This window comes from Nasonia vitripennis, chromosome 1 (assembly GCF_009193385.2).
Source record: "Nasonia vitripennis strain AsymCx chromosome 1, Nvit_psr_1.1, whole genome shotgun sequence".
Classification (NCBI taxonomy): Eukaryota; Metazoa; Arthropoda; class Insecta; order Hymenoptera; family Pteromalidae; genus Nasonia; species Nasonia vitripennis.
The window spans coordinates 16,027,604-16,043,716 of NC_045757.1; the positions used below are offsets into that span (position 1 = coordinate 16,027,604).

The 16,113-nt window shown below is 42.0% G+C and overlaps 3 protein-coding genes across 5 annotated transcripts in view; all 3 read right to left on the reverse strand.

Annotated features, from left to right (window-relative positions):
* Positions 1-16,113, reverse strand: part of LOC100121833 (cytochrome P450 2C41) — a 107,175-nt gene that overhangs the window by 66,231 nt on the left and 24,831 nt on the right. The window lies entirely within an intron of this gene.
* LOC103316883 lies at positions 189-2,054 on the reverse strand. Of its 3 annotated transcripts, none has more exons than XM_031923806.2 (2): positions 1,886-2,054; positions 189-1,584 (listed from the first exon to the last, which is right to left on the reverse strand). In XM_031923806.2, exon 2 carries the CDS (start codon positions 1,540-1,542, stop codon positions 256-258), a length of 1,287 nt encoding a protein of 428 aa, XP_031779666.1. In that variant the 5' UTR covers positions 1,543-1,584; positions 1,886-2,054; the 3' UTR covers positions 189-255. The 3 variants fall into 3 exon arrangements, with proteins under 3 accessions (XP_031779666.1, XP_008211058.1, XP_016836846.1); XM_008212836.4 differs by having other exon boundaries at positions 189-1,589; positions 1,886-2,053; XM_016981357.3 differs by having other exon boundaries at positions 189-1,648; positions 1,886-2,053.
* LOC103316873 lies at positions 2,420-3,843 on the reverse strand. The gene has a single exon (XM_008212754.4). It carries the CDS (start codon positions 3,783-3,785, stop codon positions 2,568-2,570), a length of 1,218 nt encoding a protein of 405 aa, XP_008210976.1. The 5' UTR covers positions 3,786-3,843; the 3' UTR covers positions 2,420-2,567.

Sequence of the window (16,113 nt, forward strand, 5' to 3'; positions counted from 1 at the left end):
GGCGGTAGGATTCTAATTGCTGCATGCGAGTAGAAAAGCACGAGGATCAAGTGGTGGACAAGAAATGGGGTAATTCTCGTCATTAGTTTGGGAAAAAAAACTAAACATTTTAATGGGCTTCGGATTAGTACTACATCTTGTCGCTCATTAAACTTCATATCGGTTTTCGATCAAATTTACTTCATTCCTAAATATCAGCATGAATAATTTATTATAAATTCATTCCATTATACATACAGTCGTGTGGATACATTTTCAATTATTATCTCTTACAAGACAGGTTATATTAAAAATCGTAGACTTTTTCAGCTTTGTATTGCACAACTGATGCTGATGCGCCTTTCCAGACTCCTCTATGTATTCGATGAGTTCTCTGACGCTCTCTTCGATTCTTTTGCGATAATTCTGGTCCAGCCTCATACATCGCAGAACAAAATTCTTCCGACTGCGGTACATGTATTTTTTCAGCTTACTAGAATCTTTGGTGAATTCCGCAGTCAATTTTTTGTTCAGCAGTACGATGGGGAAGTATTGGGCTGCTATGACCAGGCCGAATATCCTTCTTTCTTTCAGATCCTCGAAAATCTCCTTCAATTTGATGATCTCGCCATTCTCCAGACTACCTTTGCGAAGGTTCTTTGTGAGTACCGAGTGATACAGTTCAACCAATTCCTCCTCTATTTTTTTCCTGACCCCTTCATTTGTGTTCAGGTGAATTAGTTGAACAAGATCCATGACGTAGCAATTGTAAGCCACCATCTGAAAGTCTACGAACCTGCAGCTACTGGTCCCGTCCTGGTTGTCCTTGAACATAAGGTTGTTGCACCAGAGGTCGCTGTGGCATAGGACGTTCCTCTGGTTGTTTGCCGGTTTGATCCGTTCCAGCATCAACGTATAAGCTGCAGTAGCGTGTTTGGGTTCCAGACCTAGCTTCCGAGCCACGACTTCGACGACCTCGATACCAGCCGACAGCCACTTCCAGTTGTTACCGATGTTTTTCAACAGCTTTTCTTCGAAAAACCCTGGATAAAGCTCGTTCAGTGGTTTCTTCACTTTGTTCTCTAAAAGTATCGAAGATGAGTGGAAACGTGCCAGGCTTGTCACCGCCGATCGCAGTTGTCCGATCAAAAGTACGTCTTTGACGATATCGAAACCTTGAGATTTCAAATTTTCCAAAACTATAACATTACTGTTAGAAAGGTAGCACTTGGCAGCCCAGGTTTGCAAATCTAGATGACCCTTGAGCAGTCGAGGCATCACATTTTTGAAGAAGTTGGACTCCTCGAGAAATGTCAGTTCTTCGAAGTCGTTATGGCTTGGTACCAGCGACTTTACGAAGAACGTGAAGCTCTGGATCTCGTTGTTCACGCACGTCTCGATGGTCAGCAACTCGTGAATACCCATGTAGCCAAGTTTTTCACTCGAGAAAGGCTTCACTTGGAACTTTGTAAATGTTAACTGTTTCGATGGTAAAATTTCAGCGATCAAAGAGGAGATGATTGTCTTCGTTACGCGAGTCAAGTTGATGTTCTTGTCAGACATGGTAAACAAGCGCTGATTAAGCACAATCGCAGATATTCATATCTTTCCTAGCCAGGATAATAAAAAATTACAGTTTTCTCTTCCAAGTTACATGTATTATATGGATCTGCAAAATTCATGCATAATTAACTTCATGAGCTACTGCGTTCTCGTGATGTATGTGACATATCATATAACAGCTTAATTATGAGTAATTTAAATAACAACGTGTAGCATGAGCAGTAACCTATAAGTCATTGATATCGCAAACTAAATAGAATATGTATTTATTGAACTGTTTTTGTGCTGACAAGTGTTATCAACACAAAAGCAGGCACATATGTAAGTTGTGCCACTTTTTTACCAAATGTATTCGACTCCTTGTATAATGTCAGTGATACTCGAAATCCTTGATACCGTTTTTTGAGTAAGAACAGCTTTGGACTTGACTGATTTTGGACTGAAACTGAGATATCACACATAATAGTCTCTTAACAGCGTTGCATTCCCCTCCACATTAACGCACCGTTTAACCTTGTCAAGAAGAAACATTAATTCTCATAGGTCGGCAAGGTAATTGACGCGCGTTAAGTAGAAACATTTTATTAAGCTATCGCTATGAATTTGGCTTTGAAACAAGATCGACTATTTTTATGTAATTAGGATTATTTATCAAATCGTTACTTAAAATACTATACTTTTCGCACGATAATATAAGCAGTGGTAATATTTAGGAGAAAAAGCTAACTGGAATTTCCCAAAATCTGATTTCATATCAACAGCTTTTATTATAATTTTAGTTTTATAGCGACGATAAAAAGTATCAAGCAAATCAAGCCTAAATTTGTTAGTCTTTTGTAAGATTAAAAAAAGGAATATCGGAATAAGTAAATATTACTTCCAAAGGGAACAAACTATTTATTCAACCATCAAAAGGTATAAAAATATGCATAACATTTTATATGATCGTCTACATATATTTTCTAAATATACAGATGTAACACCAAGAACACTTTTGTTATATCTCTGATTTTCAAGGCACTGATTCAAACGTTCTGCATGAATTCCGACAGCTCTCTAACACATTCCTCAACTCTGACCCTATAATTCTCGTCCAGCGTCATGGCGCGAAAAACAAAATCCTTGCGACTGGAGTACATGTATTCCTCCAACTTGTTGACGTCCCTGCAATATTCCAACGCCAATTCCTTATTCAACAATGCGACGGGAAAATATTGCACGGCGGCTACGATACCGCATATTCTCTTGCTCTCCGTATCTCTGAAAATTTCTTCCAAGCCGATTATCCTGTTCTCCTCCAAACCTCCCTTTCGAAGATTTTCCGCGAGCACAGAGTGATACAGCTGGATCAATTCCCTCTCCAGTCTTTTCCTCGTGGTCGCATTCGTGTTCAGGTGCAAAAGTTGCATAACGTCTATCGTATAGCAAGCATATCCCACGAGCTGAAAGTCGACGAGTTTGCAGCAGCTAGTCCCATCTTCTTCGCTCTCCTTGAACAGCATGTTGTTGGACCATAAGTCACCGTGACACAGGACGTTTCTCTGATCCTTCGAGGGTTTCACGCTCTCCAGCATCATGTGATAAGCGGCGGAAGCGTGCTTAGGCTCGAGGCCAAGTTTCAAGGCCACAGCTTCGGCGACTTCGATCCCCGCCAGTAGCCACTTCCAGGCGAAGCCGCCGTCGTTTAAAAATACCTTCTCCTTGAAAAAGCCCGGGTAGACTTTGTTCAGAGGCTCGCGGGATTTCCATTCTAGTAACATCGAGGCGGCGTGAAAACGAGCTACGCTTACCATCGCACCGCGCAGTTGGCAGTCCTGCAACAGGCAGCTGTTGACCTTGAACCCTTCTGCCCTGAGATCCTCCAATACCATCAGATCGTCTCGCGCCAAGTAGCACTTGGCAGCCCAGAATTCCTCGCTCTCGTCCCAAAGCAGCCGTGGCACTACCTTACCAAAAAAGTTGGCCTCTTCGCTGAAGATCATGAGATCGAAATCGTTGCAAGTTGGCGCCACTGACTTCACGAAGAACGTGAAACTTTTTACATCTCCGTCGCGCGCACGTGACTCGACAGTCAGCAGCTCGTGCACACCCAGATAGCCGAGCTTATCGGAGGAGAAAGGTTTCAGACTGAAGTTCACGACTTCCAGGTTTTTCGATGGGAAAGCATCGCTGATCAAAGTGGTAACCTCTTGTACCGTCAATCCTCTGTGACTGCTTCTACTGCTGCTGCTCGTTTGCGACATTGTACCGCCTATAGTGTCCGTGCTATAGTAGGCTGTCGAGTGAACTACGGAGAAAAATCAGCTGATATAGCTGAGAGAGCGGCAGCGTGTGAGTCTGTGAGTCATGCGCTGCATAATGCGCCTGCGCGCAGTTGAATGTAGAGGCGCAAAATTTCATTCGATGCATCCGATACAAGGAATTGTATATACTACGTTATTACGCGATGCTGTTTGCTTTTTATTGTTTATGCTTCTGTCCGTGTGTATACTTGATGCGTCGTGGAGTGCAGCGATTGCGGAAATCTAAACTATACCTACGCCGAGAAGAGAAATCGCGCTTATCGAGGAAATGCACAGAGTAGCCATATTGTAACGACCATTAACGTATCGTTAGAACGTCAATAGATGCTTGGAACGATAGACTCCGAAGAATGTCTGCTATTCTCTCGGACACGTGAATAAAAATACGCTTATTAATCTTCCGCTTTCACGCTTTATATAATAAATTTTTGCGTTTGCTCGAAAGTCGGATGTACTTCAACGCGAAAATATTTCAGACAAATCAATATTCGAAATACGAAAATCTATAACCGATCGCGACGAGTGACACGAAATTTCTCGCAGATCAGGCAGTTTTGACGTGCCGAGAGCATCGAACGAGATCACGAGGAGGAAAACTTTCGAACGCGTTTCGTTCAACAATCTCGAGGCGGGAGAAGAGCCTCCCGCGGTGAAACCGTCGATCATGCCGAGCTGCTCCATTCGATTCCGTGCATAATACTGTAACGATTTCGCATGGGACGTGACTTAGCTTTCCTTTCGATGCGCGTTATAAGAATAAGTATATACGCACGGTGCAGTGGTACATATATTATATAGCTGTATGCTACTCGAATAAAATAACTATTCCATCGTCGATTGTTTAGTCGCGATCACTTGATACACGTCATCGAATGCAATGCATCCACGGTGGATCACTATAATGATCGGTATTACGCCGGCATCGTAACCTATTGTCTCGCGATCGACTTCGTCATTGTGTTGTACAGGTGCGATGTCTTATACTGCGTACGCGATTTTCTTTTATTCGCTCTTTTCACCGAGAGACCGATCGCGTCGCGATTTTCAAGAGGTAGTATCTTATAAACAGGAATATGCTTCCTGGGCAATGTTTTCCCGCGGGCATAAGAAAACCGTAAACGCGCTCTGGCGGCGCAATAACCGTGGCACGTGTTTATGGACAGCTCGAGCTCGTTTATACGAGGACATGAAACTTTAGAGGCGTGAATTTCCCGGCGAGAAGAGGCGGTTACGCGGAACTTTCGTTGCAAGGACGTTAGGCCGAGCGAGATTTACTTATCTTCATATGCCGCGTGTTTTTTTTAGTGCGTGGGCGAGGGAATTTCAAATCGTCTGAGAGAAATTTTTTATGGGAGAAATTAAAAAAAAACGTTTTTTATGGTTCTAAAGTAGAAAATAGTGTGAATCGATACATTGTCATATTGTAAATGAACTATTTCTAGAAAGGGCAACCGGCTATAACCCATGAAACTTGAATAGAAAATCTCACATCCGCACGCAATCCCAACCAACTCTGCCCCACATTCGCTTCAGCATTCTACCTACGTCCAACATAATCACCTCGTACATCACGCATTTTCCCCGACCGTAAAGTGTCTGTCCTGCGGTCACACCCATCGAGCGAGTATGCACACACCTGCAGTATAAATTGAACTATTTTGCGCGGCCTACTCCGATACTCTCGATCCGCGGAAAAGCCGAGCGAAACAGCGAATGGATCGTCGCCGCGATTGTAAAATTTCTCGAGACTCTCGGGGTCGTTAATCCCTGCACGCATGTGTATCCGTGTTTCTGCGGAGACACCGTATTGAGGTGTCTATAGAGGTGCTGAGCTCTCGGAGCTCTCCAGTCGCGTGAAAGCGCGATTCGTCACGTATATTGTATACACTATAGCTGCTGCGCGACCTGTGATTGCGAGGTGTTATGGCTTTACGGAAAATTTTGGCGAAACAGACGAGAACGAATTATGTTTGAAACATTTGTGAAAAGGCAGCTGGATGGAACAATTTTGAATTATTATAATTTATTAATTTGTATAATTGAAGAATGCAGCATGTAAAAATTAAAATTTCACGCGTCGACGAGTTTTCACATACTGTATCGAGTGTTTCGATATATCTCGAAATTTCTTTATAAACTTTAGGAGCAGCGTTAGAAAACTATAACACAAAGTAGACAATGGGAACTCAATTGACATAATTTATGATGAAATTATGTATGCCTTTGAGATTTTTGTGGGCAGCTATATTGATCTATATAGTTCTACACGATGGCTTTGAATCGAATATATTTGAAAGCTTCATTGAAATGCATACTACTTTCTTACTATACCTATACAATTTTACAAAAGTACCTCACCTTCCTCAACATATCACATTTGCATCCATCTTCAGTGCACATACATTACATTTTTCAGATTGAATCATCACTATGCTTACTATATCTAATACTTACCTACACCCAAGAGTTTTAAGCAGACCGACCGCACAAGCGTCGATATAAAGCCGCAGTCAAAACATCTATACATATATATCACAACGAAATAACTCGCGGTGCTCGTTTCGAAAGCGATATGCATAAATCTTGTCCGTCGCGACATTGACGAGCGACTGCAGGGAAATATGCTAGATGCATGGATAAAAGACGACGGCAATGACCTTGAGAAGGAAAAACCGGCCGATCCGATCACTTTCCTCGCTTCCTTTTTGACGAGAGTGAGAGGGCAGCGCCTGTCCCGTGCAGGCGTGGAATTAAGCCAGAGGACACCGAGATTCGTATAAACTGACTTTGATTAGAATTTATTATAAAGTCTCAGAAATCTTTGAAAAGGACAAATAGTTTAAATAGTGCGAACATATAAGACACGCGCAGTCTAGTGGAACATCCAATAATGGGCGGTAAGCGCAATTAGAGTCGTTTATTTGTAAATGAATGTTCTCACATTATTCAAGCATTATAGTTCAATATTTTGGTTACTTTTACCAAAGAAATATGCTCGCCCAAGTTGAAAGATACGTATACCATAAGGGACTGTACGATAGTTCGACTATTAAATAATAGTATACATAATTATAAATATGAGCAATAATGGGCGCCACGTCAACGCGGCTTCAATATATCTTGTATTAATTGGAAGGCTAGTTTCGGGAATTGGATATGTGAAGAGATACACATCCGTAAGAATACATTAAGAATACGTATAGGTAACCCGCTGGGGATATCGGCCAGTTCTAATTTTCTGTACATGTCCAACCTACTTCGTTTCTCCGGCCAGATCCCTTTGAGTTTGTACACACAACTCGCGCCGATGAATACATACCAACATATCCTCAATCGGCATCCATCGAATAACAATAATTTGGAGAGATCGCAGTTAGTTCCCAAGTGCGCTCGGCTACGGAACCTTATACATCAGTTTGCTTGCAGTGACAATCAAGAAAATGAGATTGTTCAAAGAAGGATTCTTATATAATTCATCAGAGCGTTCAATTTACTGGAAACTAGATAACCTATATCAAATTATGCAAGATGATTCTTGTTTTGAACTACATTCTGAGCCATTAAGTACAAATAATATTTTGTCTGGCACTCGCTTGTGTCTCAAGGGTACAGCAGATGTTGTGTATTTCCATGTGCTCGATTTATCATCCGAAATAGAATTTAATGACATTAAAGTTACCCTCCTCGGCCATGATCACAAAATATTACACACGGCTTTTACTACGATAAAAGAACCACATATTGGTAATGTATCGCTACAAATTTCATCGTGCTCAAAAGTAGTCGCCTGGGAAGATATAATGACGATTCACTGTGAGTTCGACAGTCCACCAAACGATTGTGAAACGAAAAAAGAAAAACCATTTATCTACGGAAATCGTCACACGATTCAAGCTCTAGATCAGTTTGAATCTCTTCTGGACAACTCCGAATTCAGCGACATCAAGTTTATTGTCGGCGACAAAACCTTGCACGCCCACAAAATCATACTGGCAGCTAGAAGCTCAGTCTTCTCGTCCGTGTTTAAGCATCGCATGCGGGAAAAAGAGCAGACTGTAATAAGCATCGAGGACGTGAGTTACGAAGTTCTGAAGGAAGTGCTGCGATACATTTATGCTGGCAAAGTGAACCAGAATGGCGCGATTATTGCAAAAGAATTGCTTGCTGCAGCCGACAAGTACAATATCGTCGAGTTGAAGGATGAGTGCGCGAGGCGACTGTGCGATAGTTTGACTACAGGAAACGCCATCGAGTACCTCAACTTTGCCTATTTGCACAACATTGACAATCTGAAAGCGTCGGCAATAGGTTTCATTGTCGATAATGGCAAGGACCTGGTGAATGAGCCTGGATTTGACTCTTTGGGAGATTTAAACAAAGAACTCGTCATGGAACTTTTTCGCAATCTGATTTTGCACAACGAGTGATGTAACAATATAACTTGATTAAATCATACTCATATAATTGTATAGAAATATTGAATAAATCTAATGTGAATCGATGCCTTTATACTTAGCATATAATAACCACGCAGCGTCAACTTTTGTATTTAAGTTAACATGTTTATTAATCTTGTACTTCGAAATAATTATATTATAATAATAAAATTTGCTAAACATTTCGTGATTATTTACCTCGTCAAGATTATTCTTGTAATTAATCATTTCCCGTCGGCTGCCGTCGCCCTCCCGAGAACTGCGCGAATTTTCCAAACTTCAATAAGGCCAGGGCCACATAAGCGCTCGATTGCGTACAAATTTTAGTAACTTTCGGATAGTGCCAATAGTATAAAATTGTCTCTATACAATCTTAACACAGTTAGATATGTACATATGTCATAGGTATTAGACATTTTCGTTGTTGGCACTATCCAAAAGTTACCAGAATATGTACACAGTCGAACGCCGACGAAGGCACTTATGTTGCCCTGGCCTTACGTGCGTAGCTACATATCCGTGTCAGATTCATCGGCCAAGTGGAGATTATTTATGCGTTTCCGCATCATGCACTGCCTTCGCACAGTCAGCGTGCATCAGTAAAAAAAAACACTGTCGCCAATTCATTTTTATCACGAAAAGTAAACAATGGGATGCCCTGAAGTGAGTGGTCAGTGTCGACGCTTGGCACAGTGGCGCTTGAGACGTCATGAAGAACTTGGCAACCTCGCAGTTAACCGTGTGGTCGTCGATTGACGTCGCGGCAAAGACAGAGATCGTGCAGAACTGAGCTTACTACGGAGCTTACCGATCATCGTAATCGACTCATCGACAGTACTTTATGCATTATGCAAACACGGATTTAAAGATTTTGATAACCATACAAGTGCAGCCAAGTTTTTGAAGAAGAAATCCTCGAAATTGAAAGGATCAGCTCTAATTTGCGTAATTTACACTTGACTCAGTATCTCGCAGCTTCATCTCAACATGGCGTCGCAGGTAATGGCTGGCATGGGACAAATCAATCTTGTTAATAATGATTCAAAGCAATTCAATAATACTATTCTGCAATGGTGTATCAGAAATTTGTTATCGCCTTCAGCCTATTTTATTGGGTCTCGATTATACTCCAACCCATTTTTATTACCTGGGTTTGGATCTAGCACACTCGTATTGACCCTAAGCTTTATTGAAAATGGCTACGCAGAGATTGGAATAGAAGGTTTACCTTCATCGTATTTCGGAAAAATTAAAGTATACATTGAAAATTCGAATGGAGCAAAATTTTTCACAAATTATACGGGAAGAGCGACGAATTTTTTGATAACGCAATATGCGAAAACAGATGTATTATTAAGAAGTCAAAATATTTTAAGTGGCACTGATCTTAAGATGATCTTTGAAATAGAAAAGACGATGGTAGAGGAGCTGGGTGAAAATAACTACAAATTTCAAGCGCTGGACCGATTTGAAACGCTCCTTGACAACCAAGAATTCGCTGACATAAAATTTGTCGTTAACGACAAAACAATATACGCAAACAAGCTTATACTGGTCTCAGGAAGCTCCGTTTTTTCGGCTATGTTTAAAAAACAGAAGAAAGAGGCCAGAGAAAATATTGTCGTAGTAAAGGATATGCAATACGAAGTTCTGATGGAAACGCTGCGATTTATTTACACTGAAAAGGTCAATCAAATCGAGAAATTTGCAGAAGAGTTGTTAGCAGCTGCCGATAAGTATGATCTTCAAGGTCTAAAAGAGATGTGCACGATTCACTTGTGTAAAAATATGTCCGTCGATAACGTCATAGAATACCTTCATTCAGCAGATTTACACAACGTTCAACAACTTAGAAAGAAAGCGATTGATTTCATCATCTTAAATGGAAAGATGATTGTAAAAAGACCAGATTTTAATTCATTGTTGAAATTGCACGAAGATTTAGTGCTAGAAATCGTCCGTTCTGCATTATCACAAGAAAGAATTTAAGTTGCGTAACTTGTCTTTTTTCAGAATGACAATTATTGCTATTTTCGATGGACCATTTAGATTATAATAATACTACGATTACAACATAAAACGTGCTTACTTTGATATAATTTTTCAACACTTTCAATGTATTTTCGGATTACCAAGATTATAAAATAAAACGTGTTATAAACTAAATTTGATTTGTGTTTGTCAATTTCTTGTGTATAAACAAGGCACTTCCATACCTCGCTCAGGCCTAAAGAGTTTCAATTTAATACAAATGTTCACAGCGCGTAATTAATATTATTTTACAAGATCAACATTATACGCATTTCAAAACCAAATACCTCGGCGTAGAATCCTCGCTCACGCACCGATATATAAACCTTGCGCACGCGTATAATAAATTCATCAAGCCAGCAGAGCCATTAAGCTCCCAATAGTGCCTCCCATACCGCCAATTATCACTCGTTAGACCATTTATAAAACACCGTCACTGTATTAGAGCCTCGGGTTTCCCTCTATAGCATAATGCGGAATCCGGAAGCGCCGCAGGAGAAAACGATCTTCGCCCCGCACGTGCTTTTCCATTTCATTTCACGCACACACTCGATTTGTGTATGCGTGTGTGGAGTAGATTCCTTTCTTCTTTTCGCAAAAGAGCAGCGTGTAATTACCAACCCTGTGTATTACGGCATCCGCGCGACGAGTCCTTGTTTTTGTTTCCAACATATATAAGCTGCCTGTTTGCTTATTGAAAAGTGAGCTACTGTAGCCGTGTCGATGAGAAGGAAATCGGCGCGGTCCGTTTCTAGATCGGGAAATGGGAGTTTTTGCAGAAGAGGTGTTATTTGCTTTCGCTTTCATACTCGAGAATACCGACGTTGTCATTAATTTCCGTGTGAAAATTTCGGAATTAAAAAAAGGTCAGTAACAGGTACCGATGCCAGGACGAAAAATTTTTACCGATATAAATCATCGGAGAAATTTCGCGATTTAATCCCTTTTACGAAGTTAATCGCCTCGCGAACCGACGAAGACTAACGACCCACGTCAGTCTACTCCGGAACCAGATTCGCAGCGAAAAAAAAAAAAAATCGGCCACTGTCAAAAGACGATTTTTATAACCGATCGAACCTCTCGAAAACGAAAGCTGGACGCGCATAAATTATCGTACATGCGGTGGATTGACGAGTCCAGGGCATATAATGCGGAGCCAACAACAGCACGATGCGCGAGATGTAGACACAGCGAGATAAATCGCCCGCGGAAGAGATATCGCGAGGAGAGCAAAATCCACGGCAAATTGCCGACGGATCTGTCGCTAAGTATACACACACGCGGACGGAGAAGGGAAGGGACAGCTCGGGAGCGAGAAAGCGAGAGTGGAATCGGTTAATCGAATCTTTTCACCTTCTAATTGCGCGACGCGTGCGTGTCTGTGTGCGCGCATCTTGGGAAAACAAGCGTCATGAGTATGTGGTCTGCTTTTTTTCTCCTAAGCATGGCTTAACTGTTGTTGTTTTCTTTTCTTTCGGGGAAATATTCTTATCTAACGATGTGCGCCGAAATAACGTCCATCAACAACGTTTTGAATTATTACAGAGATCGAAACTTCGATTGACTCGTTACTTTTGCACTTATTAAGTGCCAATATTTCTGATCTTTAATCTTATCTTTAACGAGAAAAACTTGCGATTACCCACCGTTAACATACCGACGAATTAATTAACGCGCGGCGTCCATCCATCGAACCTTCTCCAACAATAAAACAATGACAGCCAAAACGCTAACGCGCAGAATCCGTCTAATTAACGTGGGAGTCGACGACTGCACAGCGCGAATAAAGCCTCTTATCTCACAGAAGCGCGCAATACGAGAGAATAAAGTGTCGCGAACTTTCATCGCGGCGGTGAAAAAGTTTAATTGCCCGCCCGAGAAAATAGCGGCGGGAGAAACAACGAGGCGCGAGTTTATCGACGTCGTGTACTAACCGCGAGGCAGACCGTTCGCGGAATGAGAATGTCAGCCGTGTGGTGTGCTGGTGCTGCTGTGTGAAGCGTGTAGAGATGGAAAATGCGGCGGTTTTCGTTATTGGTTTGTGCGGGGAATGAGATTTTTTACGGGCAAACGTATTTTTCATTCGGATTCGGGCACAGAATCGGAATCAGAATTGCGGGATATATGAAAGTTTTGCGTCGCGCATAATTATTCATTCGGATGGGTATAACAGAACTGAATACGTCTGTTTTACTACTACCGCTGATGAATATATTAATGGGTGCGATAATTTACATTTTACGATGACCTACCGTAATAAAAGCACGTCACGCGCGTAGTTCGAAAACGTAAACGAGCTTTCATAATACAAACTACAACTCGGCTGAACGGAAGTAATTCTTCGGCTGAGCAAACGCACTTTATCATACAAACCGATATACCTTCCCAAGAAACTAACGGAAAATAAATTTTCCGAAAGAAAGCCGAGTACCGGTGTGCGCAAGATCCATTAGCGTAATTTTTGAATTACGAGCAAATTTTCCTTATCAATTTGTGCGCGGCGTCGAAAAAAATCACGTATGAATGGACATGCTCCGATCTAATCAATATTAAATTCATCCAGATGGACTTTCACTTTTCGCGAGTATGCGTGTGCGTACACGCAGGCTAAATAAACGATGATTCAAATCAAATATATATGATATATCCCGATGAAGTTTGCGGATTTTTCTTCTCCCGCCTCGCGAAAAGTGAAAAAGGTTGTTTCGGAAGCTGCAGCGGTGGATGTAACGTATTGCCAATAAAGAAGTGGAAATTGAGAAATTTTCCGTCAGCTCCGTACTATTGTTCGCAAAACTTAATGTGACAGCGACGAGTGTCTTTGCATAAACTAGCGATTCTTTTCGAAGGGGTTGAATATTATTTTAAAAAACGCTTTAAATCAATCTCGTTGCTACTTTTCACATCAAGCGTCAATTTTTCCATACCCATACGTCGGATCGTAAAAAAATCAAAGATGACGTTAAGCGCGTCGTAAAGAACGTCGCGCAGCGAGCAAAATAGTAGAATCTGGATATTCATATTTTGTTCAGTTCATTAGTGGACACACCTACATAGGAGCAGCGAGTTATGTGAATTATTAAGCCGACGTGGAATCGTTAAATCAAGAGATACGCGTTGTAAAGCTCCGCTTAATTACCCTAGCTCCGATTATTTTCGCCATTGTCGTCGTATTTCATTCTGATTGATCTCTCTCGCGATTTCATGATTTCGAAAAACAACGAAGTATAGTGCAGTTTTAATGGAGCTCGATCGAAATATCGCCGATATTAATCACGATGCGTGTGTAAACAGACCGAACTTTCTTTTTGCCGGGTAAAAACCCGTTAAATACGTTTTTTACAACTCGCGCGAGCTTGATGCTTATGAAAAGAATCGAAAATAACATAGAAGGAAGTGTACGCGACGAGTGCGTAACTTTACCGATCCTTTTGACTTTCTCGAACGACGCTGAATTTCCTCGCGCGAAAAATAAAGCGCATATGCATTTTCTTATCGGCAAAACTCACCTTCGCATGATAACTCGATCTCGAGCTTAACCGACAGACGGAGCCCCGGTAATGTAAGCGCACCGCGTAATGCATTCGACTGGCGTAACGTTGCTCTATATACACTCGACTACTGCGCTGAACTAGAGTATGTTCGTTACACGTATAACATACTTGCATAGCTATTTACAGTGTGACGCAACTCGTCGATAAGAGAGCCGGTGATCGAGAAAGAATGACCCATTGCTCTTGAGGAGGAAATTTAGAAAGTATATCGAGCTGGTGTGTTTACCGGGCGTAGATGGAGGCGGATCTGATCTGTTGCGTCGGTCTGGAATTTCGGGGAGAAGTGGCCTGTGTGGGTCGCTTGTAATAGCTGCGAGAGTCGATCAGAGCAGGTATTTTTCTGAGAGAGAGGGAGAGAGAGAGAGAGGGAGAGAGAGAGAGAGAGAGAGAGAGAGACGGCATAGGCTCTTGTGCTTGTCGCGAGCACATATGTAAAAGATTGAGATATCCGAGAAAGCATATAGCAAAAAGCTCTCGAGAGAAAGTTTCTAACCGCTGAAGTTGCTAACGAAATAATCGTTAACGAAAATTTTCGTGTCGCCGAAGCCGCATCCGACGAGCTGACACGATCCTCCGGGTTCGAGTTACACCAGCCGATTTTGCGACGTTTATTTCGACCGCGACATCCAATACTCGTTATCAATCCCTTCTTATTGGCGGGAGTATGAGGAAGAGTGAAATTTTTCGAAAGTCCCCGCCAAAACTCGTCGGTCCTCCGGTTTCTCATCACCGCCGCACGCCGATACAGTTTCGCGCAAAACGGAGCAATTTTCCTTTTTTTCGACCTTCACTTTTACAGAACGGAGAAAAAAAGAGATTATTACGCCGCGTTACGTAAGAATACCACGCTTATAAACTCGAGGAAAAAGAGGAGAGGACAAAAACAACACACTCGGCGAAATTTCTCCGCTCACCGATCGCCCGCCCGTGTCCGTCTCCGCGGAGAGATAGACATCGGATATACCGATATACCTGCTAAGAAAGTAACCGGGAAGAATATTTACGGGGAGAATATCTAATTTGACTTTTATAACGGCGTTATAATACGGGATGGTCTCGATTTGACAGGATTATGGGGATTATTATACGATGAATACCGATTTGGTCTAAGAGCTTTTGGCTGTCGAACGATAACCGTGTTTGACTGCTATTACGTTTATCCGCGGATCGCGTGCGTTTGATGTGTGACAAAAGTAGGGGAACACATTCGTTAGATTATCGATCTATTAACTCTGTATATCAGGCGACTCTCACTTTTGAAAATAATAATAAGTTTAATCGATATCTTCCGAACCATCCAAAGTAAAAGGTCAATTTTTAAAAATCCAGCCAACCGATACACCAGTTAACCCGCGCGTGGAACACTTTCATGGAAACAAATATTCCGAAACGATCGTCCACCATTAGACTCATCGAAGCGGTCGTAAATTAGGCTCGAAAGACGTAGTAACGTATAGCCGATTTCGCGTCAAATTAGCGACAATCAGCGGAATCCTGTTTTCCGCATAATAGAATATTCTTACAGAGTAAAAAACCTGTAAAAGCCCTTCGCGCAAACGACACACAACCGCCTACGAAAAAGCCGTATACACAGAGATCAAAGCCAGCTGCGGTCTTTCTCCTTTCTCCGCCACAAGTTCGCCTTTCTTTCTCCCGCGGCCCTTAAAATCGTCCGGAGCCGATGTTGCACAAGCGCGTCGACAGCCTCGGGGGTGCCTGTATGGCATCCGCGCCGGCTCTCGGAATTGATTTATCTCGGGTGAAAACGCGCCGAGGCGGAAACGACGCCGCGAAGAGTCTTGCTCCCTTATTATTATGTGTAGACATATGCGCGCGGGGAATCCTGTGCATGAGGCTCTCGATGAGAAAGTTGGATAGATTCACGCGACGATGCGCATTAATGTGGCCTACGTGAGCAACTGGCTCAGTTTGCGCGACTTGCATGTATTGCGCGACGAGTTGACCAATCGATCGCTCGTGAAAATTATCAATTAGATGTATGATATGTGTGTTGAGTTCGTTAACGCGGTAGAGAAGAAATTATGCGGCGACACTGCGTCGCGACAATTGGTATTGTAAAATAGTATTTATGTCTCCAAAATTTAAATCGAATGACGTGGTGTAAACAAGCGATTCTTTCAGGTTCGAATTCGTGTACCGTTCTGAGCATTGAAAAATTGGTAATCACGCAACGTTGCTCAATTCGAGTACAAATGTCACATCTTCTGATGAAAAAAATTGCGAGCG

Excerpts from the sequence above, each read along its gene's own strand:
- LOC103316883 (XM_031923806.2), bottom strand. The coding sequence starts at position 1,542 with ATGTCTGACAAGAACATCAACTTGACTCGCGTAACGAAGACAATCATC.
- LOC103316873 (XM_008212754.4), bottom strand. The coding sequence starts at position 3,785 with ATGTCGCAAACGAGCAGCAGCAGTAGAAGCAGTCACAGAGGATTGACG.